Source organism: Oncorhynchus kisutch, linkage group LG25 (assembly GCF_002021735.2).
Source record: "Oncorhynchus kisutch isolate 150728-3 linkage group LG25, Okis_V2, whole genome shotgun sequence".
NCBI lineage: Eukaryota > Metazoa > Chordata > Actinopteri > Salmoniformes > Salmonidae > Oncorhynchus > Oncorhynchus kisutch.
In genome coordinates, this window is record NC_034198.2 from 43624061 (window position 1) to 43649964 (window position 25904).

General features: G+C 49.0%; 1 protein-coding gene across 1 annotated transcript in view; it reads left to right on the top strand.

Moving 5' to 3' along the window:
• Positions 1–25904, top strand: part of LOC109885876 (AT-rich interactive domain-containing protein 4B) — a 239422-nt gene that overhangs the window by 168721 nt on the left and 44797 nt on the right. Inside the window, exons 21-22 of the mRNA XM_031804853.1 lie at positions 41–1457; positions 23339–23449. Of these exons, the coding sequence (XP_031660713.1) occupies positions 41–1457; positions 23339–23449 (1528 nt within the window). The remainder of the gene's footprint in view (positions 1–40; positions 1458–23338; positions 23450–25904) is intronic.

Sequence of the window (25904 nt, forward strand, 5' to 3'; positions counted from 1 at the left end):
GAGAGGAGGAGGAAGAGGGCCAGGGGAGGAGAGAGGAGGAGGAAGACGGCCAGGGGAGGAGAGAGGAGGAGGAGGGCCAGGGGAGGAGAGAGGAGGAGGAGGGCCAGGGGAGGAGAGAGGCGGACCAGCAGGAGGAGGCTCTTCTAGTAGCAGCTCTGACGATGAGGGAGGAGCACCACCTCCCACTGATCCCAACCAATCAGAGACCGACCGAGAGAGAGAGCAACCCAGTTCCTGTCCAAAATCCAAACCTTACCCCTCCAAGAAGTACAACGGCATGAAGGACAAGACCGACAAAAGAGGCGGGAGTGGCAGTGGCGCCCGCCCTGCGGGATTCTGGGATATTCCTGAGAAGAGGGCCAAGATGGCTGCTACAGCGGATGATAGAGAGAGGCAGGTGGGTGGGGGGCGCACCAAGGGCCAGAAGGATGTGTGGTCCAGTATTCAGGCCCAGTGGCCCAAGAAGACCCTGAAGGAGCTGTTCTCTGACTCCGACACAGAGGCTGCTAACTCCCCTCCTCCCCCTGGAACGGCCCAGTCCTTCTCATCAGGCCTGGAGGAGAGGGAGAGCAAGGGGGAGCGGAACGGGGATGGAGAGGAGGCAGGAGGAGGCCCGGAGAGGGAGGACCCTGGGACCTCAGAGGAGAACCAGGAGAAGGAGAGGAGGAGTGAGCAGGAGGAGTTCCCCCCCAGCGGCTCTAACTCAGTACTCAACACCCCTCCTACAACCCCAGAGTCCCCCTCCATGGAGGGTATTAGTAGTGGAGCCATTGCGCAAAGCTCTGGGACTGGTTCAAACTGGACTCAGCCCTCCTCTCCTCCCCTCTCCACAGGGACCCCTGCACTGTGTAAAACCCCCTCCTCTGACCCCCTGACTCCAGGATACCCCAACCCCCTGACTCTGGGGTTGACTCCAGGACACCCCAACCCCCTGACCCCAGGACACCCCAACCCCCTGACCCCAGGACACCCCAACCCCCTGACCCCAGGACACCCCAACCCCCTGACCCCAGGACACCCCAACCCCCTGACCCCAGGACACCCCAACCCCCTGACTCCAGGACACCCCAACCCCCTGACTCTGGGGTTGACTCCAGGACACCCCAACCCCCTAACTCCAGGACACCCCAACCCCCTGACCCCAGGACACCCCAACCCCCTGACCCCAGGACACCCCAACCCCCTGACCCCAGGACACCCCAACCCCCTAACTCCAGGCCACCCCAACCCCCTGACCCCAGGACACCCCAACCCCCTGACTCCAGGACACCCCAACTCCCTGACTCTGGGGTTGACCCCAGGACACCCCAACCTTCTGACCCCAGGACACCCCAACCTTCTGACCCCAGGACACCCCAACCCCCTGACCCCAGGACACCCCAACCCCCTTCCGGGTCACAGTGAGACAGAAAGCAGTACGGTGGAGGTGGAGAGTCTGGACCAGGACTTACCCCCAGGTAAGCAGTCTGGGAGGGGAGCTGCAGGACCAGGACTTACCTCCAGGTAAGGGGGTGGGGTGGCAGGTTGCCTAGTTCAGGGGTCTACACTATGGAGACAGTAGATATACAGTGGAGCACATTGTTTTCCTCACAAATGGGGAAAACAACGGCACCGTTTCATTCCTCGCGGAGACGTGAGGATGGCTCCTAAAACGCTCCGGCACCGTTTCGTTCCTCGCGGAGACGTGGGGGTGGTTCCTAACACGCTCCGACACCGTTTCATTCCTCGCGGAGACGTGGGGGTGGTTCCTAACACGCTCCGACACCGTTTCATTCCTCGCGGAGACGTGGGGGTGGTTCCTAACACGCTCCGACACCGTTTCATTCCTCGCGGAGACGTGGGGGTGGTTCCTAACACGCTCCGACACCGTTTCGTTCCTCGCGGAGACGTGGGGGTGGCTCCTAACACTGCTCCGACACCGTTTCGTTCCTCGCGGAGACGTGGGGGTGGTTCCTAACACGCTCCGACACCGTTTCGTTCCTCGCGGAGACGTGGGGGTGGCTCCTAACACGCTCCGACACCGTTTCGTTCCTCGCGGAGACGTGGGGGTGGTTCCTAACACGCTCCGACACCGTTTCGTTCCTCGAGGAGACGTGGGGGTGGTTCCTAACACGCTCCGACACCGTTTCATTCCTCGAGGAGACGTGGGGGTGGTTCCTAACACGCTCCGACACCGTTTCGTTCCTCGAGGAGACGTGGGGGTGGTTCCTAACACGCTCCGACACCGTTTCGTTCCTCGAGGAGACGTGGGGGTGGCTCCTAACACGCTCCGACACCGTTTCGTTCCTCAAGGAGACAACATTTTAGCCTGATTTAGAATTCTCTCCAAAAGGTATTTTTTTGTAGTAATAACTACATAGTAGTAATAATAGCTACACGGTTAAAAACAGCTGGTAGCCTTTTCTCTATTGTAGCTGTTATGGGAGTGAATACATTGAAGCAGCATATTAAACTGGGATAATGTTGTAGGTTACACTGGCAAGTAGGCTGAGAATATTTGCCAGGGCAAATGATTTATAAATCGTATTATTTCACATGGGAGAGATGTGGGAAGCTAAAAAGGCTAGCTTGCTTGCTGTTTATAGTCAGCTAGCTAGCAAGCTGCTGGTGGACCAACAAACAGCCAACTGGCCCAGTGGGTTGGCACCATACATATAGAACACGTCATGTAAATCAAACCTAAACTTTCATTACATGTAGGCCAAACTATTATTTAAATATGCAATTGGTTTTCTTTCAAATTAGTTTACAGTGGTGATCTTTTCAATGTGATATATCTTTGCCTACCTCAAATAGGATACAACAACAGGAAATTCTCTATCACGTTGCTATTTGAAAGTCAAGAAATGCATGGACCCATGTCATGTTACCGAAAGGTGTCCCCTTCTCCAGAAACTCTATAGCCAAGCACACACTCGTATGTAGATCAATGTGAAGAGGTCTGTACTACTACTGCTCCACTGTTCTACCTAGTCATTATTTGTACCCACCTGGTGTCCCAAGTCTATTAGTCCCTGATTAGAGGGGAAGAATGAAAACCAGCAGTGGAACTGGCTTGAGGTATAGATTTGAATTTGAGATGCCTAGTGGTTAGAGAAGCAGGCCAGCAACTGGATGGTTGCTGGTTCGAATCCCATGTCCGACTGCACTAACATCTCCAAGGAAATGTGTGTGTGTGTTCATATATATCGGAGGGCCATTGTACAGCAGAATACCAATTTCCGTCTCATATGGATCAGTAAAGGCTTCTTGTTCAGCCCAGGAGCAACACCATGTGGGGGAAGGATCCCCCTCCTTCCAGAGTAAAGCCTTGTTCAGACCAGGAGCAACACCATGTAGGGGAAGGATCCCCCTCCTCCCAGAGTAAAGCCTTGTTCAGACCAGGAGCAACACCATGTGGGGGAAGGATCCCCCTCCTCCCAGAGTAAAGCCTTGTTCAGACCAGGAGCAACACCATGTGGGGGAAGGATCCCCCTCCTCCCAGAGTAAAGCCTTGTTCAGACCAGGAGCAACACCATGTGGGGGAAGGATCCCCCTCCTCCCAGAGTAAAGCCTTGTTCAGACCAGGAGCAACACCATGTGGGGGAAGGATCCCCCTCCTCCCAGAGTAAAGCCTTGTTCAGACCAGGAGCAACACCATGTGGGGGAAGGATCCCCCTCCTCCCAGAGTAAAGCCTTGTTCAGACCAGGAGCAACACCATGTGGGGGAAGGATCCCCCTCCTCCCAGAGTAAAGCCTTGTTCAGACCAGGAGCAACACCATGTGGGGGAAGGATCCCCCAAGGCTCCTACTCTGTCCTCCCAGAGTACAGCCTTCCTCCCAGACGGTCCAGGTAACCTGTCCTCCTCTCACAGCCACTCCAACTCTACCTGCAGTCTGGAGTTCAGTAGTAGCAGTCGGCACGGCAACACTGAACACAAAATCCAAAACCTACCTACAGTTCAGCTGTCAGGCTTCTTTATGGTATTGCAGAGAAATGTTCAGATCTGAATAGTTATGGGTGTGAGGGCCTAGAGATGCCGACTCAATTGATGGTGGATATTTTATGTAATTTTAAACCAAATCAGGAACATGAGTGTTAAATGAATGAAATGGCAGATATATCTTTACAGAGGATTCGGTTTATTTATCCAGACCTACTTCGTGTAATGAAATGGTTTGAAGTCCTTGGCAATTCAGATAAATTACTCTTACCAGGGCGCTACAGAGCCACTATCTTACTTGTCTATATACGCCTATATATTTTGCTGTGAAACCAGTGCACCTGGAAAATAAGGATTCTTGCTTGATCATCTCAAACATTTTGCTCCAGAATTTTTTTGAGCCGACATTTTTCAATTTACAGGCACTCGTGCTACTAAGTTGTCCTGACTAAGTTGTGGTAGTGTCCCTCTCGTTCGATCTCTCCCCCTCTGCTTTCAACACCTCTAGAGCAGGGATGGGCAATGGATGATTTTATCATGAATTTATTTATATTTTTTTAGACCATGTCATGACGTTTTTATTTTATTTCCCCTTTATTTAACCAGGTAGACCAGATCACCTTTATTTTTTCCAGGTAGACCAGATCACCTTTATTTTTTCCAGGTAGACCAGATCACCTTTATTTAACCAGGTAGACCAGATCACCTTTATTTTTTCCAGGTAGACCAGATCACCTTTATTTTTTCCAGGTAGACCAGATCACCTTTATTTAACCAGGTAGACCAGATCACCTTTATTTAACCAGGTAGACCAGATCACCTTTATTTAACCAGGTAGACCAGATCACCTTTATTTAACCAGGTAGACCAGATCACCTTTATTTAACCAGGTAGGCAAGTTGAGAACAAGTTCTCATTTACAACAGCGACCTGGCCAAGATAAAGCAAAGTAGTTCGACACATACAATGACACAGAGTTACACATGGAGTAAAACAAACATGTAGTCAATAATACAGTAGAAAAATAAGTCTATATACAATGTGAGCAAATGAGGTGAGATAAGGGAGGTGAAGGCAAAATAAAGGCCATGGTGGCGAAGTAAATACAATATAGCAAGTAAAAAAAAAACACTGGAATGGTAGATTTGCAGTGGAAGAATGTGCAAAGTAGAGAGAGAAATAATGGGGGTGCAAAGGAGCAAAATAAATACAGTAGGGGAAGAGGTAGTTGATTGGGCAAAATTATAGATGGGCTATGTACAGGTGCTGTAATCTGTGAGTTGCTAGGACAGCTGAGATAACGGAGGACTTTACCTAGCAGGGTCTTGTAGATGACCTGGAGCCAGTGGGTTTGGCGACGAGTATGAAGCGAGGGCCAGCCAACGAGAGTGTACAGGTCGCAGTGGTGGGTAGTATATGGGGCTTTGGTGATAAAACAGATGGCACTGTGATAATAAATTGGATGCAATCTGAGTAGGGTATTGGAGGCTATTTTGTAAATGACATCGCCGAAGTCGAGGATCGGTAGGTTGGTCAGTTTTACACGGGTATGCTTGGCAGCATGAGTGAAGGAGGCTTTGTTGCGAAATTCTTGCAAATTCTATATTTAACTTTGGATTGAAGATGTTTGATGTGAGTCTGGAAGGAGAGTTTACAGTCTAACCAGACACCCAGGTATTTGTATTTGCCCACATATTCTAAGTCTGAACCGTCCACAGTAGTGATGTTGGACGGGCGGGCATGTGCAGGCAGCGATCGGTTGAAGAGCATGCATTTAATTTGACTTGTATTCAAGAGCAATTGGAGGCCACAGAAGGAGAGTTGTATGGCATTGAAGCTCGTCTGGAGGGTTGTTAACACAGTGTCCAAAGAAGGGCCAGAATGGTGTCGTCTGCGTAGAGGTGGATCAGAGACTCACCAGCAGCAAGAGCGACATCATTGATGTATACAGAGAAGAGAGTCGGTCCAAGAATTGAACCCTGTGGCACCCCCGGACAGCAGACCCTCTGATTTGACACTATGAACTCTATCAGAGAAGTAGTTGGTGAACCAGGCGAGCAATCATTTGAGAAACAAAGGCTATTGAGTCTGCCGATGAGGATGTGGTGATTGACACAGTCGAAAGCCTTGGCCAGATCGATGAAAACGGCTGCACAGTATTGTTTCTTATCGATGGCGGTTAAGATATCATTTAGGACCTTGAGCGTGGCTGAGGTGCACCCATGACCAGCTCTGAAACCAGATTGCATAGCGGAGAAGGTATGGTGGGATTCGAAATGGTCGGTAATCTGTTTGTTGACTTGGCTTTCCAAGACCTTAGAAAGGCAGGGTAGGATAGATATAGGTCTGTAGCAGTTTGGGTCAAGAGTGTCCCCCCCTTTTGAAGAGGGGGATGACCGCAGCTGCTTTCCAATCTTTGGGAATCTTAGACGACACGAAAGAGTTTGAACAGGCTAGTAATAGGGGTTGCAACAATTTCGGCAGATCATTTTAGAAAGAAAGGGTCCAGATTGTCTAGCCCGACTGATTTGTAGGGGTCCAGATTTTGCAGCTCTTTCAGAACATCAGCTGACTGGATTTGGGAGAAGGAGAAATGGAAGGCTTGGCCGAGTTGCTGTGGGGGGTGCAGTGTTGTTGACCGGGGTAGGGGTAGCCAGGTGGAAAGCATGGCCAGCTGTAGAAAAATGCTTCTTGAAATTCTCAATTTTAGTGGATTTATTGGTGGTGACAGTGTTTCCTATCTTCAGTACAGTGGGCAGCTGGGAGGAGGTGTTCTTATTCCATGGACTTTACACAGTCCCAGAACTTTTTGGAGTTTGTGTTTCTGGAAGCAAATTTCTGCTTGAAAAAGCTAGCCTTGGCTTTTCTAACTGCCTGTGTATATTGGTTTCTAGCTTCCCTGAAAAGTTGCATATCATGGGGTCTGTTCGATGCTAATGCAGAACATCGTAGGATGTTTTTGTGTTGGTTAACTTCTTGGCGCATCCATCCCGTTAGCGGGATCATTTTCGTCAACATCCTCTGAATTGCAGAGCGCCAAATTCAAATTAAATTACTAAAAATATTTAATTTTCATGAAATCACAAGTGCAATAGAGTTCGATAAAGATTATTTTTATATCCAAAAACCTCCATTTGGTTGGTACGTTTTGTTCAGAAATCCACAGGCTCCAAATCTTCCAAATAGTGTCCGTAAAGTTTGTAGAAACATGTCAAACGTTTTTTATAATCAATCCTCATTTTGTTTTTACAATAAATAATCGATAATATTTCAACCGGACTGTAGCTTTTTCAATAGGAGAGAGAGAGAAAATGTCTTCTCCAAGCTGTTGCGCATGCAAAACTCTGCTGGCACCCAGCCATCCACTGACGCGATGTAATCATTATCGCTCATTTTTCAGAATAAAAGCCTAAAACTTTGTCTAAAGACTGTTCACACCATGTGGAAGCCATAGGGAAAGGAAACTGGTTGATATCCCTTTAAATGGAGGGAAGGCATGCAATGGAACAGGGGGATTCGTTTCTTAGGCACTTCCTTGTTGGATTTTCCTCAGGTTTTCGCATGCAATATCAGTTCTGTTATACCCACAGACAATATTTTGACAGTTTTGGAAACTTTAGAGTGTTTTCTATCCTAATCTGCCAATTATATGCATATTCTAGATTCTGGGCCTGAGAAATAGGCAGTTTCATTTGGGTACAGTTGGGTACTGCCCCCTACACTCAACAGGTTTTAACCTGTCTAGGCCAAGCGTTCCGCTAGCGGAACCCCACCTCAACATTGCACTGAAAAGGCAGTGTGCGAAATTCAAAAAAACTTTTTATAAATATGTAACTTTCACACATTAACAAGTCCAATTGAGCAAATAAACATCTTGTTAATCTACCCATCATGTCCGATTTCAAAAATGATTTACAGCGAAACAAAAACACAGCCATTTTCCAGCCAAAGATAGGAGTCACAAAAAGCAGAAATATAGATACAATGAATCACTAACCTTTGGTGATCTTCATCAGATGACACTCATAGGACATCATGTTACACAATACATGTATGTTTTGTTCGATAATGTGCATATTTATACCCAAAGCACAGCTGGGGGCAGAGGGTGGTCTATAGCAGGCGGCAACGGTGAGAGACTTGTTTTTAGAGAGGTGGATTTTTAAAAGTAGAAGTTCAAATTGTTTGGGTACAGACCTGGATAGTAGGACATAATTCTGCAGGCTATCTTTGCAGTAGATTACAACACCGCCCCCTTTGGCCGTACTATATTGTCTGAAAATGTTGTAGTTAGGGAATGAGATTTCAGAATTTTTGGTGGTCTTCCTAAGCCAGGATTCAGACTCGGCTAGAACATCCGGGTTGGCAGAGTGTGCAAAAGCAGTGAATAAAACAAACTTAGGGAGGAGGCTTCTGATGTTAACATGCATGAAACCAAGGCTATTACGGTTACAGAAGTCATCAAATGAGAGCGCCTAGGGAATAGGAGTGGAGCTAGACACTGCAGGGCCTGGATTAACCTCCACATCACCAGAGGAACAGAGCAGGAGTAGGATAAGGGTACAGCTAAAAGCTATGAGAATTGGTCGTCTAGAACAGAGAGTAAAAGGAGGTTTCTGTGGGCGATAAAATAGCTTCAAGGTATAATATACAGACAAAGGTATGGTAGGATGTGAATACAGTGGAGGTAAATCTAGGTATTGAGTGATGATGAGAGAGATATTGTCTCTAGAAACATCATTGAATCCAGGTGATGTCATCGCGTGGGTGGTGGATCTGAAAGGTTGGATAAGGTATAGTGAGCAGGGCTAGAGGCTCTACAGTGAAATAAGCCAATAAACACTAACCAGAATAGTAATGGACCAGGCATATTGACATTAAGGAGAGGCATGCTTAGTCGAGTGATCATAAGGGTCCAGTGAGTAGTGAGGTTGGTTGGGGTCACGGCGATTCAGACAGCTAGCCGGGCCATCGGTAGCAAGCTAGCATAGGATGGAGGTCTGTTGTTAGCCACCTCCTGCGCTCCGTCGGTAGATTAGTGGGGTTCCGTGTGGTAGAGGGGATCAAGTCGGTAGATTAGTGGGGTTCCGTGTGGTAGAGGGGATCAAGTCGGTAGATTAGTGGGGTTCCGTGTGGTAGAGGGATCAAGTCGGTAGATTAGTGGGGTTCCGTGTGGTAGAGGGGATCAAGTCGGTAGATTAGTGGGGTTCCGTGTGGTAGAGGGGATCAAGTCGGTAGATTAGTGGGGTTCCGTGTGGTAGAGGGGATCAAGTCGGTAGATTAGTGGGGTTCCGTGTGGTAGAGGGGATCAAGTCGGTAGATTAGTGGGGTTCCGTGTGGTAGAGGGGATCAAGTCGGTAGATTAGTGGGGTTCCGTGTGGTAGAGGGGATCAAGTCGGTAGATTAGTGGGGTTCCGTGTGGTAGAGGGGATCAAGTCGGTAGATTAGTGGGGTTCCGTGTGGTAGAGGGGATCAAGTCGGTAGATTAGTGGGGTTCCGTGTGGTAGAGGGGATCAAGTCGGTAGATTAGTGGGGTTCCGTGTGGTAGAGGGGATCAAGTCGGTAGATTAGTGGGGTTCCGTGTGGTAGAGGGGATCAAGTCGGTAGATTAGTGGGGTTCCGTGTGGTAGAGGGGATCAAGTCGGTAGATTAGTGGGGTTCCGTGTGGTAGAGGGGATCAAGTCGGTAGATTAGTGGGGTTCCGTGTGGTAGAGGGGATCAAGTCGGTAGATTAGTGGGGTTCCGTGTGGTAGAGGGGATCAAGTCGGTAGATTAGTGGGGTTCCGTGTGGTAGAGGGGATCAAGTCGGTAGATTAGTGGGGTTCCGTGTGGTAGAGGGGATCAAGTCGGTAGATTAGTGGGGTTCCGTGTGGTAGAGGGGATCAAGTCGGTAGATTAGTGGGGTTCCGTGTGGTAGAGGGGATCAAGTCGGTAGATTAGTGGGGTTCCGTGTGGTAGAGGGGATCAAGTCGGTAGATTAGTGGGGTTCCGTGTGGTAGAGGGGATCAAGTCGGTAGATTAGTGGGGTTCCGTGTGGTAGAGGGGATCAAGTCGGTAGATTAGTGGGGTTCCGTGTGGTAGAGGGGATCAAGTCGGTAGATTAGTGGGGTTCCGTGTGGTAGAGGGGATCAAGTCGGTAGATTAGTGGGGTTCCGTGTGGTAGAGGGGATCAAGTCGGTAGATTAGTGGGGTTCCGTGTGGTAGAGGGGATCAAGTCGGTAGATTAGTGGGGTTCCGTGTGGTAGAGGGGATCAAGTCGGTAGATTAGTGGGGTTCCGTGTGGTAGAGGGGATCAAGTCGGTAGATTAGTGGGGTTCCGTGTGGTAGAGGGGATCAAGTCGGTAGATTAGTGGGGTTCCGTGTGGTAGAGGGGATCAAGTCGGTAGATTAGTGGGGTTCCGTGTGGTAGAGGGGATCAAGTCGGTAGATTAGTGGGGTTCCGTGTGGTAGAGGGGATCAAGTCGGTAGATTAGTGGGGTTCCGTGTGGTAGAGGGGATCAAGTCGGTAGATTAGTGGGGTTCCGTGTGGTAGAGGGGATCAAGTCGGTAGATTAGTGGGGTTCCGTGTGGTAGAGGGGATCAAGTCGGTAGATTAGTGGGGTTCCGTGTGGTAGAGGGGATCAAGTCGGTAGATTAGTGGGGTTCCATGTTGTAGAGGGGATCAAGTCGGTAGATTAGTGGGGTTCCGTGTGGTAGAGGGGATCAAGTCGGTAGATTAGTGGGGTTCCGTGTGGTAGAGGGGATCAAGTCGGTAGATTAGTGGGGTTCCGTGTGGTAGAGGGGATCAAGTCGGTAGATTAGTGGGGTTCCGTGTGGTAGAGGGGATCAAGTCGGTAGATTAGTGGGGTTCCGTGTGGTAGAGGGGATCAAGTCGGTAGATTAGTGGGGTTCCGTGTGGTAGAGGGGATCAAGTCGGTAGATTAGTGGGGTTCCGTGTGGTAGAGGGGATCAAGTCGGTAGATTAGTGGGGTTCCGTGTGGTAGAGGGGATCAAGTCGGTAGATTAGTGGGGTTCCGTGTGGTAGAGGGATCAAGTCGGTAGATTAGTGGGGTTCCGTGTGGTAGAGGGGATCAAGTCGGTAGATTAGTGGGGTTCCGTGTGGTAGAGGGGATCAAGTCGGTAGATTAGTGGGGTTCCGTGTGGTAGAGGGGATCAAGTCGGTAGATTAGTGGGGTTCCGTGTGGTAGAGGGGATCAAGTCGGTAGATTAGTGGGGTTCCGTGTGGTAGAGGGGATCAAGTCGGTAGATTAGTGGGGTTCCGTGTGGTAGAGGGGATCAAGTCGGTAGATTAGTGGGGTTCCGTGTGGTAGAGGGGATCAAGTCGGTAGATTAGTGGGGGTTCCGTGTGGTAGAGGGGATCAAGTCGGTAGATTAGTGGGGTTCCGTGTGGTAGAGGGGATCAAGTCGGTAGATTAGTGGGGTTCCGTGTGGTAGAGGGGATCAAGTCGGTAGGGGTTCCGTGTGGTAGAGGGGATCAAGTCGGTAGGGGTTCCGTGTGGTAGAGGGGATCAAGTCGGTAGGGGTTCCGTGTGGTAGAGGGGATCAAGTCGGTAGGGGTTCCGTGTGGTAGAGGGGATCAAGTCGGTAGGGGTTCCGTGTGGTAGAGGGGATCAAGTCGGTAGGGGTTCCGTGTGGTAGAGGGGATCAAGTCGGTAGGGGTTCCGTGTGGTAGAGGGGATCAAGTCGGTAGGGGTTCCGTGTGGTAGAGGGGATCAAGTCGGTAGGGGTTCCGTGTGGTAGAGGGGATCAAGTCGGTAGGGGTTCCGTGTGGTAGAGGGGATCAAGTCGGTAGATTAGTGGGGTAGAGGGGATCAAGTCGGTAGATTAGTGGGGTTCCGTGTGGTAGAGGGGATCAAGTCGGTAGATTAGTGGGGTTCCGTGTGGTAGAGGGGATCAAGTCGGTAGATTAGTGGGGTTCCGTGTGGTAGAGGGGATCAAGTCGGTAGATTAGTGGGGTTCCGTGTGGTAGAGGGGATCAAGTCGGTAGATTAGTGGGGTTCCGTGTGGTAGAGGGGATCAAGTCGGTAGATTAGTGGGGTTCCGTGTGGTAGAGGGGATCAAGTCGGTAGGGGTTCCGTGTGGTAGAGGGATCAAGTCGGTAGGGGTTCCGTGTGGTAGAGGGGATCAAGTCGGTAGGGGTTCCGTGTGGTAGAGGGGATCAAGTCGGTAGATTAGTGGGGTTCCGTGTGGTAGAGGGGATCAAGTCGGTAGATTAGTGGGGTTCCGTGTGGTAGAGGGGATCAAGTCGGTAGATTAGTGGGGTTCCGTGTGGTAGAGGGGATCAAGTCGGTAGGGGTTCCGTGTGGTAGAGGGGATCAAGTCGGTAGATTAGTGGGGTTCCGTGTGGTAGAGGGGATCAAGTCGGTAGGGGTTCCGTGTGGTAGAGGGGATCAAGTCGGTAGGGTTCCGTGTGGTAGAGGGGATCAAGTCGGTAGGGGTTCCGTGTGGTAGAGGGGATCAAGTCGGTAGGGGTTCCGTGTGGTAGAGGGGATCAAGTCGGTAGGGGTTCCGTGTGGTAGAGGGGATCATGTCGGTAGGGGTTCCGTGTGGTAGAGGGGATCAAGTCGGTAGGGGTTCCGTGTGGTAGAGGGGATCAAGTCGGTAGGGGTTCCGTGTGGTAGAGGGGATCAAGTCGGTAGGGGTTCCGTGTGGTAGAGGGGATCAAGTCGGTAGATTAGTGGGGTTCCGTGTGGTAGAGGGGATCAAGTCGGTAGATTAGTGGGGTTCCGTGTGGTAGAGGGGATCAAGTCGGTAGATTAGTGGGGTTCCGTGTGGTAGAGGGGATCAAGTCGGTAGATTAGTGGGGTTCCGTGTGGTAGAGGGGATCAAGTCGGTAGATTATTGGGGTTCCGTGTGGTAGAGGGGATCAAGTCGGTAGATTAGTGGGGTTCCGTGTGGTAGAGGGGATCAAGTCGGTAGATTAGTGGGGTTCCGTGTGGTAGAGGGGATCAAGTCGGTAGATTAGTGGGGTTCCGTGTGGTAGAGGGGATCAAGTCGGTAGATTAGTGGGGTTCCGTGTGGTAGAGGGGATCAAGTCGGTAGGGGTTCCGTGTGGTAGAGGGGATCAAGTCGGTAGGGGTTCCGTGTGGTAGAGGGGATCAAGTCGGTAGGGGTTCCGTGTGGTAGAGGGGATCAAGTCGGTAGGGGTTCCGTGTGGTAGAGGGGATCAAGTCGGTAGGGTTCCGTGTGGTAGAGGGGATCAAGTCGGTAGGGGTTCCGTGTGGTAGAGGGGATCAAGTCGGTAGGGGTTCCGTGTGGTAGAGGGGATCAAGTCGGTAGGGTTCCGTGTGGTAGAGGGATCAAGTCGGTAGGGGTTCCGTGTGGTAGAGGGGATCAAGTCGGTAGGGGTTCCGTGTGGTAGAGGGGATCAAGTCGGTAGGGGTTCCGTGTGGTAGAGGGGATCAAGTCGGTAGGGGTTCCGTGTGGTAGAGGGGATCAAGTCGGTAGGGGTTCCGTGTGGTAGAGGGGATCAAGTCGGTAGGGGTTCCGTGTGGTAGAGGGGATCAAGTCGGTAGGGGTTCCGTGTGGTAGAGGGGATCAAGTCGGTAGGGGTTCCGTGTGGTAGAGGGGATCAAGTCGGTAGGGGTTCCGTGTGGTAGAGGGGATCAAGTCGGTAGGGGTTCCGTGTGGTAGAGGGGATCAAGTCGGTAGGGGTTCCGTGTGGTAGAGGGGATCAAGTCGGTAGGGGTTCCGTGTGGTAGAGGGGATCAAGTCGGTAGGGGTTCCGTGTGGTAGAGGGGATCAAGTCGGTAGGGGTTCCGTGTGGTAGAGGGGATCAAGTCGGTAGGGGTTCCGTGTGGTAGAGGGGATCAAGTCGGTAGGGGTTCCGTGTGGTAGAGGGGATCAAGTCGGTAGGGGTTCCGTGTGGTAGAGGGGATCAAGTCGGTAGGGGTTCCGTGTGGTAGAGGGGATCAAGTCGGTAGGGGTTCCGTGTGGTAGAGGGGATCAAGTCGGTAGGGGTTCCGTGTGGTAGAGGGGATCAAGTCGGTAGGGGTTCCGTGTGGTAGAGGGGATCAAGTCGGTAGGGGTTCCGTGTGGTAGAGGGGATCAAGTCGGTAGGGGTTCCGTGTGGTAGAGGGGATCAAGTCGGTAGGGGTTCCGTGTGGTAGAGGGGATCAAGTCGGTAGATTAGTGGGGTTCCGTGTGGTAGAGGGGATCAAGTCGGTAGGGGTTCCGTGTGGTAGAGGGGATCAAGTCGGTAGGGGTTCCGTGTGGTAGAGGGGATCAAGTCGGTAGATTAGTGGGGTTCCGTGTGGTAGAGGGGATCAAGTCGGTAGATTAGTGGGGTTCCGTGTGGTAGAGGGGATCAAGTCGGTAGGGGTTCCGTGTGGTAGAGGGGATCAAGTCGGTAGGGGTTCCGTGTGGTAGAGGGGATCAAGTCGGTAGATTAGTGGGGTTCCGTGTGGTAGAGGGGATCAAGTCGGTAGGGGTTCCGTGTGGTAGAGGGGATCAAGTCGGTAGGGGTTCCGTGTGGTAGAGGGGATCATGTCGGTAGGGGTTCCGTGTGGTAGAGGGGATCAAGTCGGTAGGGGTTCCGTGTGGTAGAGGGGATCAAGTCGGTAGGGGTTCCGTGTGGTAGAGGGGATCAAGTCGGTAGGGGTTCCGTGTGGTAGAGGGGATCAAGTCGGTAGGGGTTCCGTGTGGTAGAGGGGATCAAGTCGGTAGGGGTTCCGTGTGGTAGAGGGGATCAAGTCGGTAGGGGTTCCGTGTGGTAGAGGGGATCAAGTCGGTAGGGGTTCCGTGTGGTAGAGGGGATCAAGTCGGTAGGGGTTCCGTGTGGTAGAGGGGATCAAGTCGGTAGGGGTTCCGTGTGGTAGAGGGGATCAAGTCGGTAGGGGTTCCGTGTGGTAGAGGGGATCAAGTCGGTAGATTAGTGGGGTTCCGTGTGGTAGAGGGGATCAAGTCGGTAGATTAGTGGGGTTCCGTGTGGTAGAGGGGATCAAGTCGGTAGATTAGTGGGGTTCCGTGTGGTAGAGGGGATCAAGTCGGTAGATTAGTGGGGTTCCGTGTGGTAGAGGGGATCAAGTCGGTAGGGGGTTCCGTGTGGTAGAGGGGATCAAGTCGGTAGGGGTTCCGTGTGGTAGAGGGGATCAAGTCGGTAGGGGTTCCGTGTGGTAGAGGGGATCAAGTCGGTAGATTAGTGGGGGTTCCGTGTGGTAGAGGGGATCAAGTCGGTAGATTAGTGGGGTTCCGTGTGGTAGAGGGGATCAAGTCGGTAGATTAGTGGGGTTCCGTGTGGTAGAGGGGATCAAGTCGGTAGATTAGTGGGGTTCCGTGTGGTAGAGGGGATCAAGTCGGTAGGGGTTCCGTGTGGTAGAGGGGATCAAGTCGGTAGGGGTTCCGTGTGGTAGAGGGGATCAAGTCGGTAGGGGTTCCGTGTGGTAGAGGGGATCAAGTCGGTAGGGGTTCCGTGTGGTAGAGGGGATCAAGTCGGTAGGGGTTCCGTGTGGTAGAGGGGATCATGTCGGTAGGGGTTCCGTGTGGTAGAGGGGATCAAGTCGGTAGGGGTTCCGTGTGGTAGAGGGGATCAAGTCGGTAGGGGTTCCGTGTGGTAGAGGGGATCAAGTCGGTAGGGGTTCCGTGTGGTAGAGGGGATCAAGTCGGTAGGGGTTCCGTGTGGTAGAGGGGATCAAGTCGGTAGGGGTTCCGTGTGGTAGAGGGGATCAAGTCGGTAGGGGTTCCGTGTGGTAGAGGGGATCAAGTCGGTAGGGGTTCCGTGTGGTAGAGGGGATCAAGTCGGTAGGGGTTCCGTGTGGTAGAGGGGATCAAGTCGGTAGGGGTTCCGTGTGGTAGAGGGGATCAAGTCGGTAGGGGTTCCGTGTGGTAGAGGGGATCAAGTCGGTAGGGGTTCCGTGTGGTAGAGGGGATCAAGTCGGTAGGGGTTCCGTGTGGTAGAGGGGATCAAGTCGGTAGGGGTTCCGTGTGGTAGAGGGGATCAAGTCGGTAGGGGTTCCGTGTGGTAGAGGGGGATCAAGTCGGTAGGGGTTCCGTGTGGTAGAGGGGATCAAGTCGGTAGGGGTTCCGTGTGGTAGAGGGGATCAAGTCGGTAGGGGTTCCGTGTGGTAGAGGGGATCAAGTCGGTAGGGGTTCCGTGTGGTAGAGGGGATCAAGTCGGTAGGGGTTCCGTGTGGTAGAGGGGATCAAGTCGGTAGGGGTTCCGTGTGGTAGAGGGGATCAAGTCGGTAGGGGTTCCGTGTGGTAGAGGGGATCAAGTCGGTAGGGGTTCCGTGTGGTAGAGGGGATCAAGTCGGTAGGGGTTCCGTGTGGTAGAGGGGATCAAGTCGGTAGGGGTTCCGTGTGGTAGAGGGGATCAAGTCGGTAGGGGTTCCGTGTGGTAGAGGGGATCAAGTCGGTAGGGGTTCCGTGTGGTAGAGGGGATCAAGTCGGTAGGGGTTCCGTGTGGTAGAGGGGATCAAGTCGGTAGGGGTTCCGTGTGGTAGAGGGGATCAAGTCGGTAGGGGTTCCGTGTGGTAGAGGGGATCAAGTCGGTAGGGGTTCCGTGTGGTAGAGGGGATCAAGTCGGTAGGGGTTCCGTGTGGTAGAGGGGATCAAGTCGGTAGGGGTTCCGTGTGGTAGAGGGGATCAAGTCGGTAGGGGTTCCGTGTGGTAGAGGGGATCAAGTCGGTAGGGGTTCCGTGTGGTAGAGGGGATCAAGTCGGTAGGGGTTCCGTGTGGTAGAGGGGATCAAGTCGGTAGGGGGTTCCGTGTGGTAGAGGGGATCAAGTCGGTAGGGGTTCCGTGTGGTAGAGGGGATCAAGTCGGTAGGGGTTCCGTGTGGTAGAGGGGATCAAGTCGGTAGGGGTTCCGTGTGGTAGAGGGGATCAAGTCGGTAGGGGTTCCGTGTGGTAGAGGGGATCAAGTCGGTAGGGGTTCCGTGTGGTAGAGGGGATCAAGTCGGTAGGGGTTCCGTGTGGTAGAGGGGATCAAGTCGGTAGGGGTTCCGTGTGGTAGAGGGGATCAAGTCGGTAGGGGTTCCGTGTGGTAGAGGGGATCAAGTCGGTAGGGGTTCCGTGTGGTAGAGGGGATCAAGTCGGTAGGGGTTCCGTGTGGTAGAGGGGATCAAGTCGGTAGGGGTTCCGTGTGGTAGAGGGGATCAAGTCGGTAGGGGTTCCGTGTGGTAGAGGGGATCAAGTCGGTAGGGGTTCCGTGTGGTAGAGGGGATCAAGTCGGTAGGGGTTCCGTGTGGTAGAGGGGATCAAGTCGGTAGGGGTTCCGTGTGGTAGAGGGGATCATGTTTTAATACCTTTTTTTGGTAGCATTTCTATATTGAAGTTTGAAAAAGAATCTGGTGCATTTTTCCCCATATTCCATCCAGTTCGCTTTACTTTTATAATATATTACACTGGATCTGTCTTGAATAAGTTCCTCCATTTCTTTGTGTTTTTCCTCCAACTTATTCTGTGCCTCTATAGTACTGTTTTTATTGCTATCTAACTGTACTGTTAGTCCTTCAATTGTTAATATGGAGTCTTTGATCTAAATGGATTTTGTTTTATAAATGAGTACTGAATTGCCTCTAAAGGCACATTTAAAAGTGTCTCATACAATAAGGGGATCTGTTGTACTGTTATGTCTGGAAAAGTCAGTTATAAATTCTTCTGTCCTGATTCTAAACAATTTATCATCTAGTAGGCTTTGATTAAATGTCCAATATCCTCGCCCACGTGGAAATTCTGTATTGTCCAATAAATTCTGTATTGTCCAATAAATTCTGTATTGTCCAATAACATATTTAAAATAATCTACCTTGAGAATCTGTTTGGACAATTTGCACATTTGGATCAAAATGATTGATTTTTAAAACCATCACCCAGTTCTTTTTCCACAAAACTTCATCTAAAACTGTTGAATGGGTTTCCTGTAAACAATATATATTATATTCCTTCTCTTTTAGCCAGGTAAATACTGATCGTCTCTTCTTATTATCTGCTAGGCCATTACAATTGTAACTGGCTATACTTATTTCACCACCTATCATAATGAGACACAACTTTCAATTCTTTTTATCAAAATATATGTTTGTAAACATACCATTAAACAGTAACATGATGATTGAGTGTCTATATAGCTGTACCATGATCTTTGCCTTTCTACTAAGTAAACCTCCAATTGGTCCCTACTATTCCACCCGCTAAAAGCCCTCCTCATCCCAATTTGGTTTGTCATCCCAATGCCCGGCAGACCACCCTCGACCCCCTATAACCCATAACCGACTGGGATCCATCCTTTGAAAAGAGCACACAGTGCCATTTACTGAATTGAAGTAGATTAACTGCCAAATGCATTTCCATCGCCCTCACCTCGATTTGTATTATATATAGCTGTGGATCATCCTCTATTGTCCCTAACATCTTTTACTTCTTCGCAACAGTTGTGGGATACACACATACACCCACACACACTCAACCCATACCCCCACACAACCATAAGCTCACTTACTCAACAATTGCACCACCCCAGAGCCCAACTCAAGATAGGTCTTGATTTACAAATGTACTTGCAGTTGCAGCTGCATGAGAAGGCCTGCAAGACCACACAAAAAATAGACAAAAATTAAGAGATTTTATTTACCATTGTCACATCCTAGATGATGGAGGTCAAATGTACACCCCTTCCCTGAAACCCCTACAATACAGTCACCCGTATTGACCATATTCCCAAGCATCTCCATACAATCAGACTTTTGATTTTGTGCCACCAGGGTCACAATAATATACCCCCTCTCTGAATGTCCGAGTGTGACCCCCTCCCCATGGGTTACTGCAGCTAGTGTTGCCAGCACTGCCATTGCCTGGGTGCGGGCACCCCACCGGAATTCCCACCGGCTAGGGACAAGGTCATCAAGGTTCTCATTAGCAGCTTTGAGATTTGGCTGCATACAGACCGCTTAGAGCATGCACATAAAACAGTTAGGGACTAGTAGAGGGGATCAATCCAATTGGCGATATAGTTATAGTGACCCAAGAAAAATTGTCCGATAGACCTATTCAGATAGCAGCCGATAAGACAGCTAACGATAAGCGGGCCGCTGATGGGCGTTCAGGTAACGTTGTGACGGAGGGGCCAGTTGGATAACTCCCTCGGGCAGATAACATCGGTAGTCCAGTCGTGAAGTCCCGGTGGGGCTCCGCATCGGCAGTAAAAAGGGTCCGGATAGGTGATTGTAGCCCAGGAGTGGCTGATGGAACTCTTCAGCTTTCCTAGCTCATGTTTACAGCAGCTGCTGCTGCTAACTCAACGGCTACGAGGTATCACTTCTGAAGTGAATAAGAGTTCAAAGTTTATACCAAGTTGCCATACTTTTAAGCTCGTGCTATATTCTGTCTGGTATAGTCGAAATTCATCCTTTCAGCGTGTTGATCGTCATCTTCACGTTGAAATTCGATGCTAATTTCGTTAGTTTATTATCTGAGCCCTTTTAGCGTCGTCGTCCTCATGTCCTCAGAACAGGAAGTTACATTTTCGTCAACGTGTTTATATAGTGGTGAAAGAAGGGCGTGTTTCATAGTTTACAACCAGTGTCTGTTCACTTGGGCGGGGCCTGAGTGAGCAGAGTTTACAACCAGTGTCTGTTCACTTGGGCGGGGCCTCTGAGTGAGCAGAGTTTCTCTATGACAAGCCGTTCTCTCATTTAAGAAGCTAAAATGACATTTAATCTTTTCACAAATAGTTTCATATTTAAACATTTAAAATTGCACAACAATTCCATGCAATTTGCACACACACAATATGATCTCAGATATGAAATTGTACATATTGACTGACCTTCATGTCTTAAAGTAATGATTGATTGTTGTTTCTCTTTGCTTATTTGAGCTGTTCTTGCAATAATATGGACTTGGTGTTTTACCAACTAGGGATTTCTTCTGTATACCACCCCTACCTTGTCACAACAACTGATTGGCTCAAACACATTAAGAAACCAGTAATAACCATCAATTATAATAGTTAAGTTAAAATTAAAAGGTTAATATAACGTTCCCAAGGCCGACGGAAAATGTTGAGAGCTATTTACCACTGTTGATTCCCAGCTTTAAGCACCAGCTGTCAGAGCAGCTCACTGCCCCTGTATATAGCCCATCTGTAAATATCCCATCCAACTATCTCATCCCCATAATGTTATTTATTTTGCTCCTTTGCACCCCAGTATCTCTACTTGTAAACACATCTTCTGCACGTCTATCACTCCAGTGTTTAATAGCTATTTCGCCACTATGGCCTATTTATTGCCTTACCTCCCTTATACCCTACCACATTTGCACACCCTGTATATAGATTTTTTTCTACTGTATGTTTGTTTATTCCACGTGTAACTCTGTGTTGTTGTTTGTGTCGAACTGCTTTGCTTTATCTTGGCCAGGTCGCAGTTGTAAATGAGAACTTGTTCTCAACTAGCTTACCTGGTTAAATAAAGGTTAAATAAAATAAATTGAATTTTGAAGAATCTCATATTTTGATTTGTTTAACACTTTTTTGGTAACTACATGATTCCATGTGTTATTTCATAGTTGATGTCTATTATTCTACAAAGTAGAAAACCTTAAAAATAAAATAAAAACCTGTAATGAGTAGGTGAAATTTGACTGTTGTATATTCAGACCATTTCCCTTTTTCCACATTTTGTTGCTAAAATGGAATAAATACAAAATAAAATCCTCCATCTGCAATTAAAGCGATAACAGGATTTTCAAATTCTTTGCAAATGAAATAAATGTATTGTTAATAAGTATTCAGACCCTTTGCTATAAGACTAAACATTGAACTCAGGTGCATCCTGTTTCCATTGATCTTCCTTGAGATGTTTCTACAACTTGATAGGAGTCCACCTGTGGTAAATTCAATTGATTGGACATGATTTGGGAAGGCACACATCTGTCTATAAAAAGGTCCCACAGTAGACAGTGCATGTCAGAACAGATAAACCAAGCCATGAGGTCGAAGACAGGATTGTGTCGAGGCACAGATCTGGGGAGGGTACCAAAAATATATATGCATCATTGAAGGTTCCCAAGAACATAGTGGTCGCCATCATTCCTAAAAATGTAAGACGTTTGGAACCACCAAGACTCTTCCTAGAGCTGGCCACCCGGCCAAACTGACCAATCAGGGGAGAAGGGCCTTGGTCAGGGAGGTGACCAAGAACCCGATGGTCGCTCAGACAGAGCTCCAGAGTTCCTCTGTGTAGATGGGAGAACCTTCCAGAAGGATAACCATCTCTGCAGTACTCTACCAATCAAGCCTTTATCGTGGAGTGGCCAGATGGAAGCCCCTCAGTAAAAACCACATGACAGCCAGCTTGGAATTTGGCAAAAGGCACCTAGAGGACTCAGACCATCAGAAACAAGATTCTCTTCTCTGATGAAACCAAGATTGAACTCATTGGCCTGAGTACCAAGTATCACATCTGGAGGAGACCTGACACCATCCCTACAGTGAAGCATAGTGGTGACAGCATCATGCTGTGGAGATGTTTTTTACCAGCAGGGACTGGGAGACTGGTCAGGATCGAGGGAAAGATGAACGGAGCAAAGTACAGAGAGATTCTTGATGAAAATCTGCCTCAGAGCGCTCAGGACCTCAGACTGGGGCAAAGGTTCACCATCCAACAGGACGATGACCCTAAGCACACAGCCAAGACAACACAGGAGTGGCTTCGGGTCAAGTCTATGAGTGTCCTTGAGTGGCCCAGCCAGAGCCCGGACTTGAACCCGAACGAACATTTTATTATTAATACATTTGTTTTCGATTTGTCATTATGTGTGTAGATCGTTTTTTTTCTCAATTTAGAATAAGGCTACTGTTACAAAATGTGGAAAAAGTCCAGGGGGCTGAATACTTTCCAGATGCACACACAAACCTACCTTCAAATTAGTCAATTCGGCAATTTCAGCCACACCCGTTACTGACAGGTGTATAAAATCGAGCACACAGCCATGCAATCTCCATAGACAAACATTGGCTGTAAAATGGCCTTACTGAAGAGCCCAGTGTCTTTCAAATGTGTCACCATCATAGGATGCCACAAGTCAGTTTGTCAAATCTTGGCCCTGCTAGAGTTGCCCCGGTCAACTATAAGTGCTGTTATTAAGTGAAAGTGTAGGAGCATCAACGGCTCAGCTGCGAAGTGGTAGGCCACACAAGGTCACAGAACGGGAACGACGAGTGCTGAAGTGTATACAACACTCACTACAGAGTTCCAAACTGCCCCTGGAAGCATTGTCGCCACGAACTGTTCGTCGGGAGCTTCATGAAATGGGTTTCCGTGGCCAAGCAGCCACACACAAGCCTAAGATCAGCATGCGCAATGCCAAGTGTCGGCTGTAAAGCTCACCGCCTTTGGACTCTGGAGCAGTGGAAATGAATCGCGATTCACTATCTGCCAGTCCGACAGACAAATCTGGGTTTGGCAGATGCCAGGAGAACGCTACCTGCCTCAATGCATAGTGCCAACTGTAAGGTTTGGTGGAGGAGGAATAATGGTGGGGCAGTTTTTCATGGTTCGGGCCCCTTAGTTCCAGTGAAGGGAAATCTTAATGCTGCCGCATACAATGACATTCTAGACGATTCTGTACTTCCACCTTTGTGGCAATAGTTTGGTGAAGGCCCTTTCCGGTTTCAGCATGACAATGCCCCCGTGCACAAATGCTGGCCTGCACAGAGCCCTGATCTCAACCCCATCAAACACTCTTGTGATGAATTTGAACACCGACTGTGAGCCAGGCGTAATAGCCCAACATCAGTGCCTGACCTTACTGCTCTTGAGGCTGAACGGAAGCAAGTTCCTGCAGCAATCTTCTAACATCAAATGGAACTCCTTCCCAGAAGAGTGGCGGCTGTTATAGCAGCAAAAGTGGGGACCAACTCCATATTAATGCCCATGATTTTGGAATGAGATGATCAACAAGCAGGTGGTCATGTAGTGTATTTATACTTTAAAAAAATTAAATGCAACAGTTTAAAAGAGTTAAATGGAACGAAACGGGAGGTAACATGTAAGAAAAGTTTTGCAACAAAAATCGGCGTAATGAATACGCCCCCAGGCGAGCCAGCACAAGGGAGAGAGAGGGGGCAGGCAGGGCAGGCAGAACCGTACGCATATGTCTTGGTCATCTGTCTTGCAAATTCACCAGTTAGCCTAAAGTTCATCTCTTCCTTTGGTATTATTTAAATGACAACTTTCCCCAGGCCTTTATAGCCTGTTATCTAGTTAGGCTACAACACAGAAAATATGTTTTGTGATTTTAATGTGAAAAAACTAAAACATGTTGATTGAAAGTTAACAGTTAAAGTGAGAGAAAGCTGAGCAGACATCGAGTACTCTTGTTCCTCTTTCCATTTTAGTTTGGAGATGTTTGACAGGCTTTGTTTATACACTTTCACTCCGTCTCCGTGTCCTTCCCGTCTTCACCTTCCAGTGTCTGCCAGTCACAAGCGTCAGAAGGAACAGCAGGCAGGTGGAGCAGCAAAGAAACCCAAGCCAAACAGAAAGAGCTCAATGCCTCCCAAGAAGAACAACAGGAAAACTGGTAAGGACGAGCATGATATCCCTGTCTTTGACAGCACCCACTAGGTACTGAGGAATCTGTCCCTCCTCTAGGGCATCTGGCCCTTTTTTTCTAGCTAGCCAAGTCAGTTAATTACAAATGGGGAATACTTTTACCAAAAGGCCTTCTGTGGGGACAGGGGCCTGGGATTACAAAATTTGAAAACAATATAAATATAGGACAAAACACACATCACAACAAGAGAGACAACACCACAAAAAGTGAGCAGTAAGACAACACAGCATGGTAACAACACAAAACATGGTACAAACATGATTGGGCACAGACAACAGCACAACGGGCAAGAAGGTAGAGACAACAATACATCACACAAAGCAGCCACAACTGTCAGTAAGAGTGTCCATGATTGAGTCTTTGAATGAAGTGAGCGATGTGTGTGCTTTGGGGACACTTAACAGAAGTGACTAGCAGAACGGGTGTTGTATGTGGAAGATGAGGGCTGCAGTAGGGAGCATTGGTGGCAAATCTGATGGCAGAATGGTAAAGAACATCTATCCACTCGAGAGCACCCTTACCTGCCAATCTATAAATTATATCTCTGTAATCTAGCATGGGTAGGATGGTCATCTGAATCAAGGTTAGTTTGGCAGCTGGGGTGAAAGAGGAGCGATTACGATAGAGAAAACCAAGTCTAGATTTAACTTTAGCCTGCAGCTTTGATATGTTCTGAGAGAAGGACAGTGCACCGTCTAGCCATACTCCCAAGTACTTGTATGAGGTGACTACCTTAAGCTCTTAACCCTCAGAGGTAGTAATCACACCTGTGGGGAGAAGGGCATTCTTCCTACCAAACCACATGACCTTTGTTTTGGAGGTGTTCAGAACAAGGTTAAGGGTAGAGAAAGCTTGTTGGACACTAAGAAAGTTGTAGAGCATTTAACACAATATCCAGGGAAGGGCCAGCTGAGTTTTAGACTGTATCATCTGCATATAAATGGATGAGAGAGCTTCCTACTGCCTGAGCTATGTTGCTGTAAATTGAGAAGAGCGTGGGGCCTAGGATCGAGCCTTGGGGTACTCCCTTGGTGACAAGCAGTGGCTGACTTTATACACTGCACTCAGAGATGTAATTAGCAAACCAGGCCAAAGACCCCTCAGAGACACCAGTACTCCTTAGCCTGCCCACAAGAATGGAATGGTCTAACAAACAGCTTTGGCCAAGTCAATAAAAATAGCAGCACAACATCACTTAGAATCAAGGGCAATGGTGACATCATTGAGCACCTAAGGTTCCAGTGACATCCATAACCAGATTGCATACCAGAGAGAACACTATAGACATCAAGAAAACCAGTCTGTTGATTATTGATAAGTTTCTCCAACACTTTTGATAAACAGGGCAAAAGAGAAATAGGCCTATAACAGTTAGGATCAGCTTGATCTCCCCCTTTAAATAAAGAACAAACCATGACTGTCTTCAAAGCAATGGGAACCTCTCTAGAGAGTAGAAAAAGGTTGGAGATGAGTTTGCTGCCCCTATCGTCGCCAAGCCTAAAGGGTCTAAGCCATCTGACCAAGATGTTTTTTGGGGGTCAAGTTTAAGGAGCTCCTTTAGCACCTCGGACTCAGTGACTGCCTACAGAGAGAAACTTTGTTGAGGGGCAGGGGGAAAAAAAGAGGGAGAAGCGTCGGGGATAGTCGCTTTAGAATGGGTGGGAGAAGAGGAAATGTTGGACGGGAAGGAGGCATGGCTGAGTCAAATTGGACTCCTGACTTTATGAAGTGGTGAATAGAGCCATGTGCTTCTTGTCAGTAACAACCACATCAACATTAAGGGACATGGGCAGCTGCGAGTAGGAGGGTTTATTCTCCAGGTCTTTATCCGTTTTCCAGAACTTCTTGGCGTTAGACCCACAGAGAGAGAACTGCTCCTTAAAGTAACTAACTTTGGCCACCCGGATAGCCTGAGTGCACTTATTTCTCATTTGCCTGAACGAGAACCAGTCAGCCTGAGTATACTTGTGCCGAGCCTGTCGCCAAATGATATTCTTGAGGTGGAGTAACTCTGCAAGATCGCGGTCGAACCAGGGGCTGAAACAGTTTAATTCTCTTTTTTATGGGGGTGTGTTTGTGAACAATACCACAGAAAATATCAAAAAAGAAGGTCAAGTGTCTTCGACAGAGGGGATCAAGCTGATTCTATACCATTTTACAGAGGCCAGTTCATGAAGGAAGGCTTGCTCAAAGTTTTTTAGCAGGCGTCTATGACAAATCAGGACAACTTGTTTCACTGAGCAGCCATTACAAACACAGGCTGTAAAACAGTGATCACTAAGGTCATTACAGAAAACACCAGACTGATACCCATCAGGATTATCTGTGAGGATAACATCAAGAAGAGTAGCCGTTTCTGTGTGTTTGGAGTCATACCTTGTGGGATTGGTAATAATCTGAGAAAGATTTAGGGAGGCTTTAG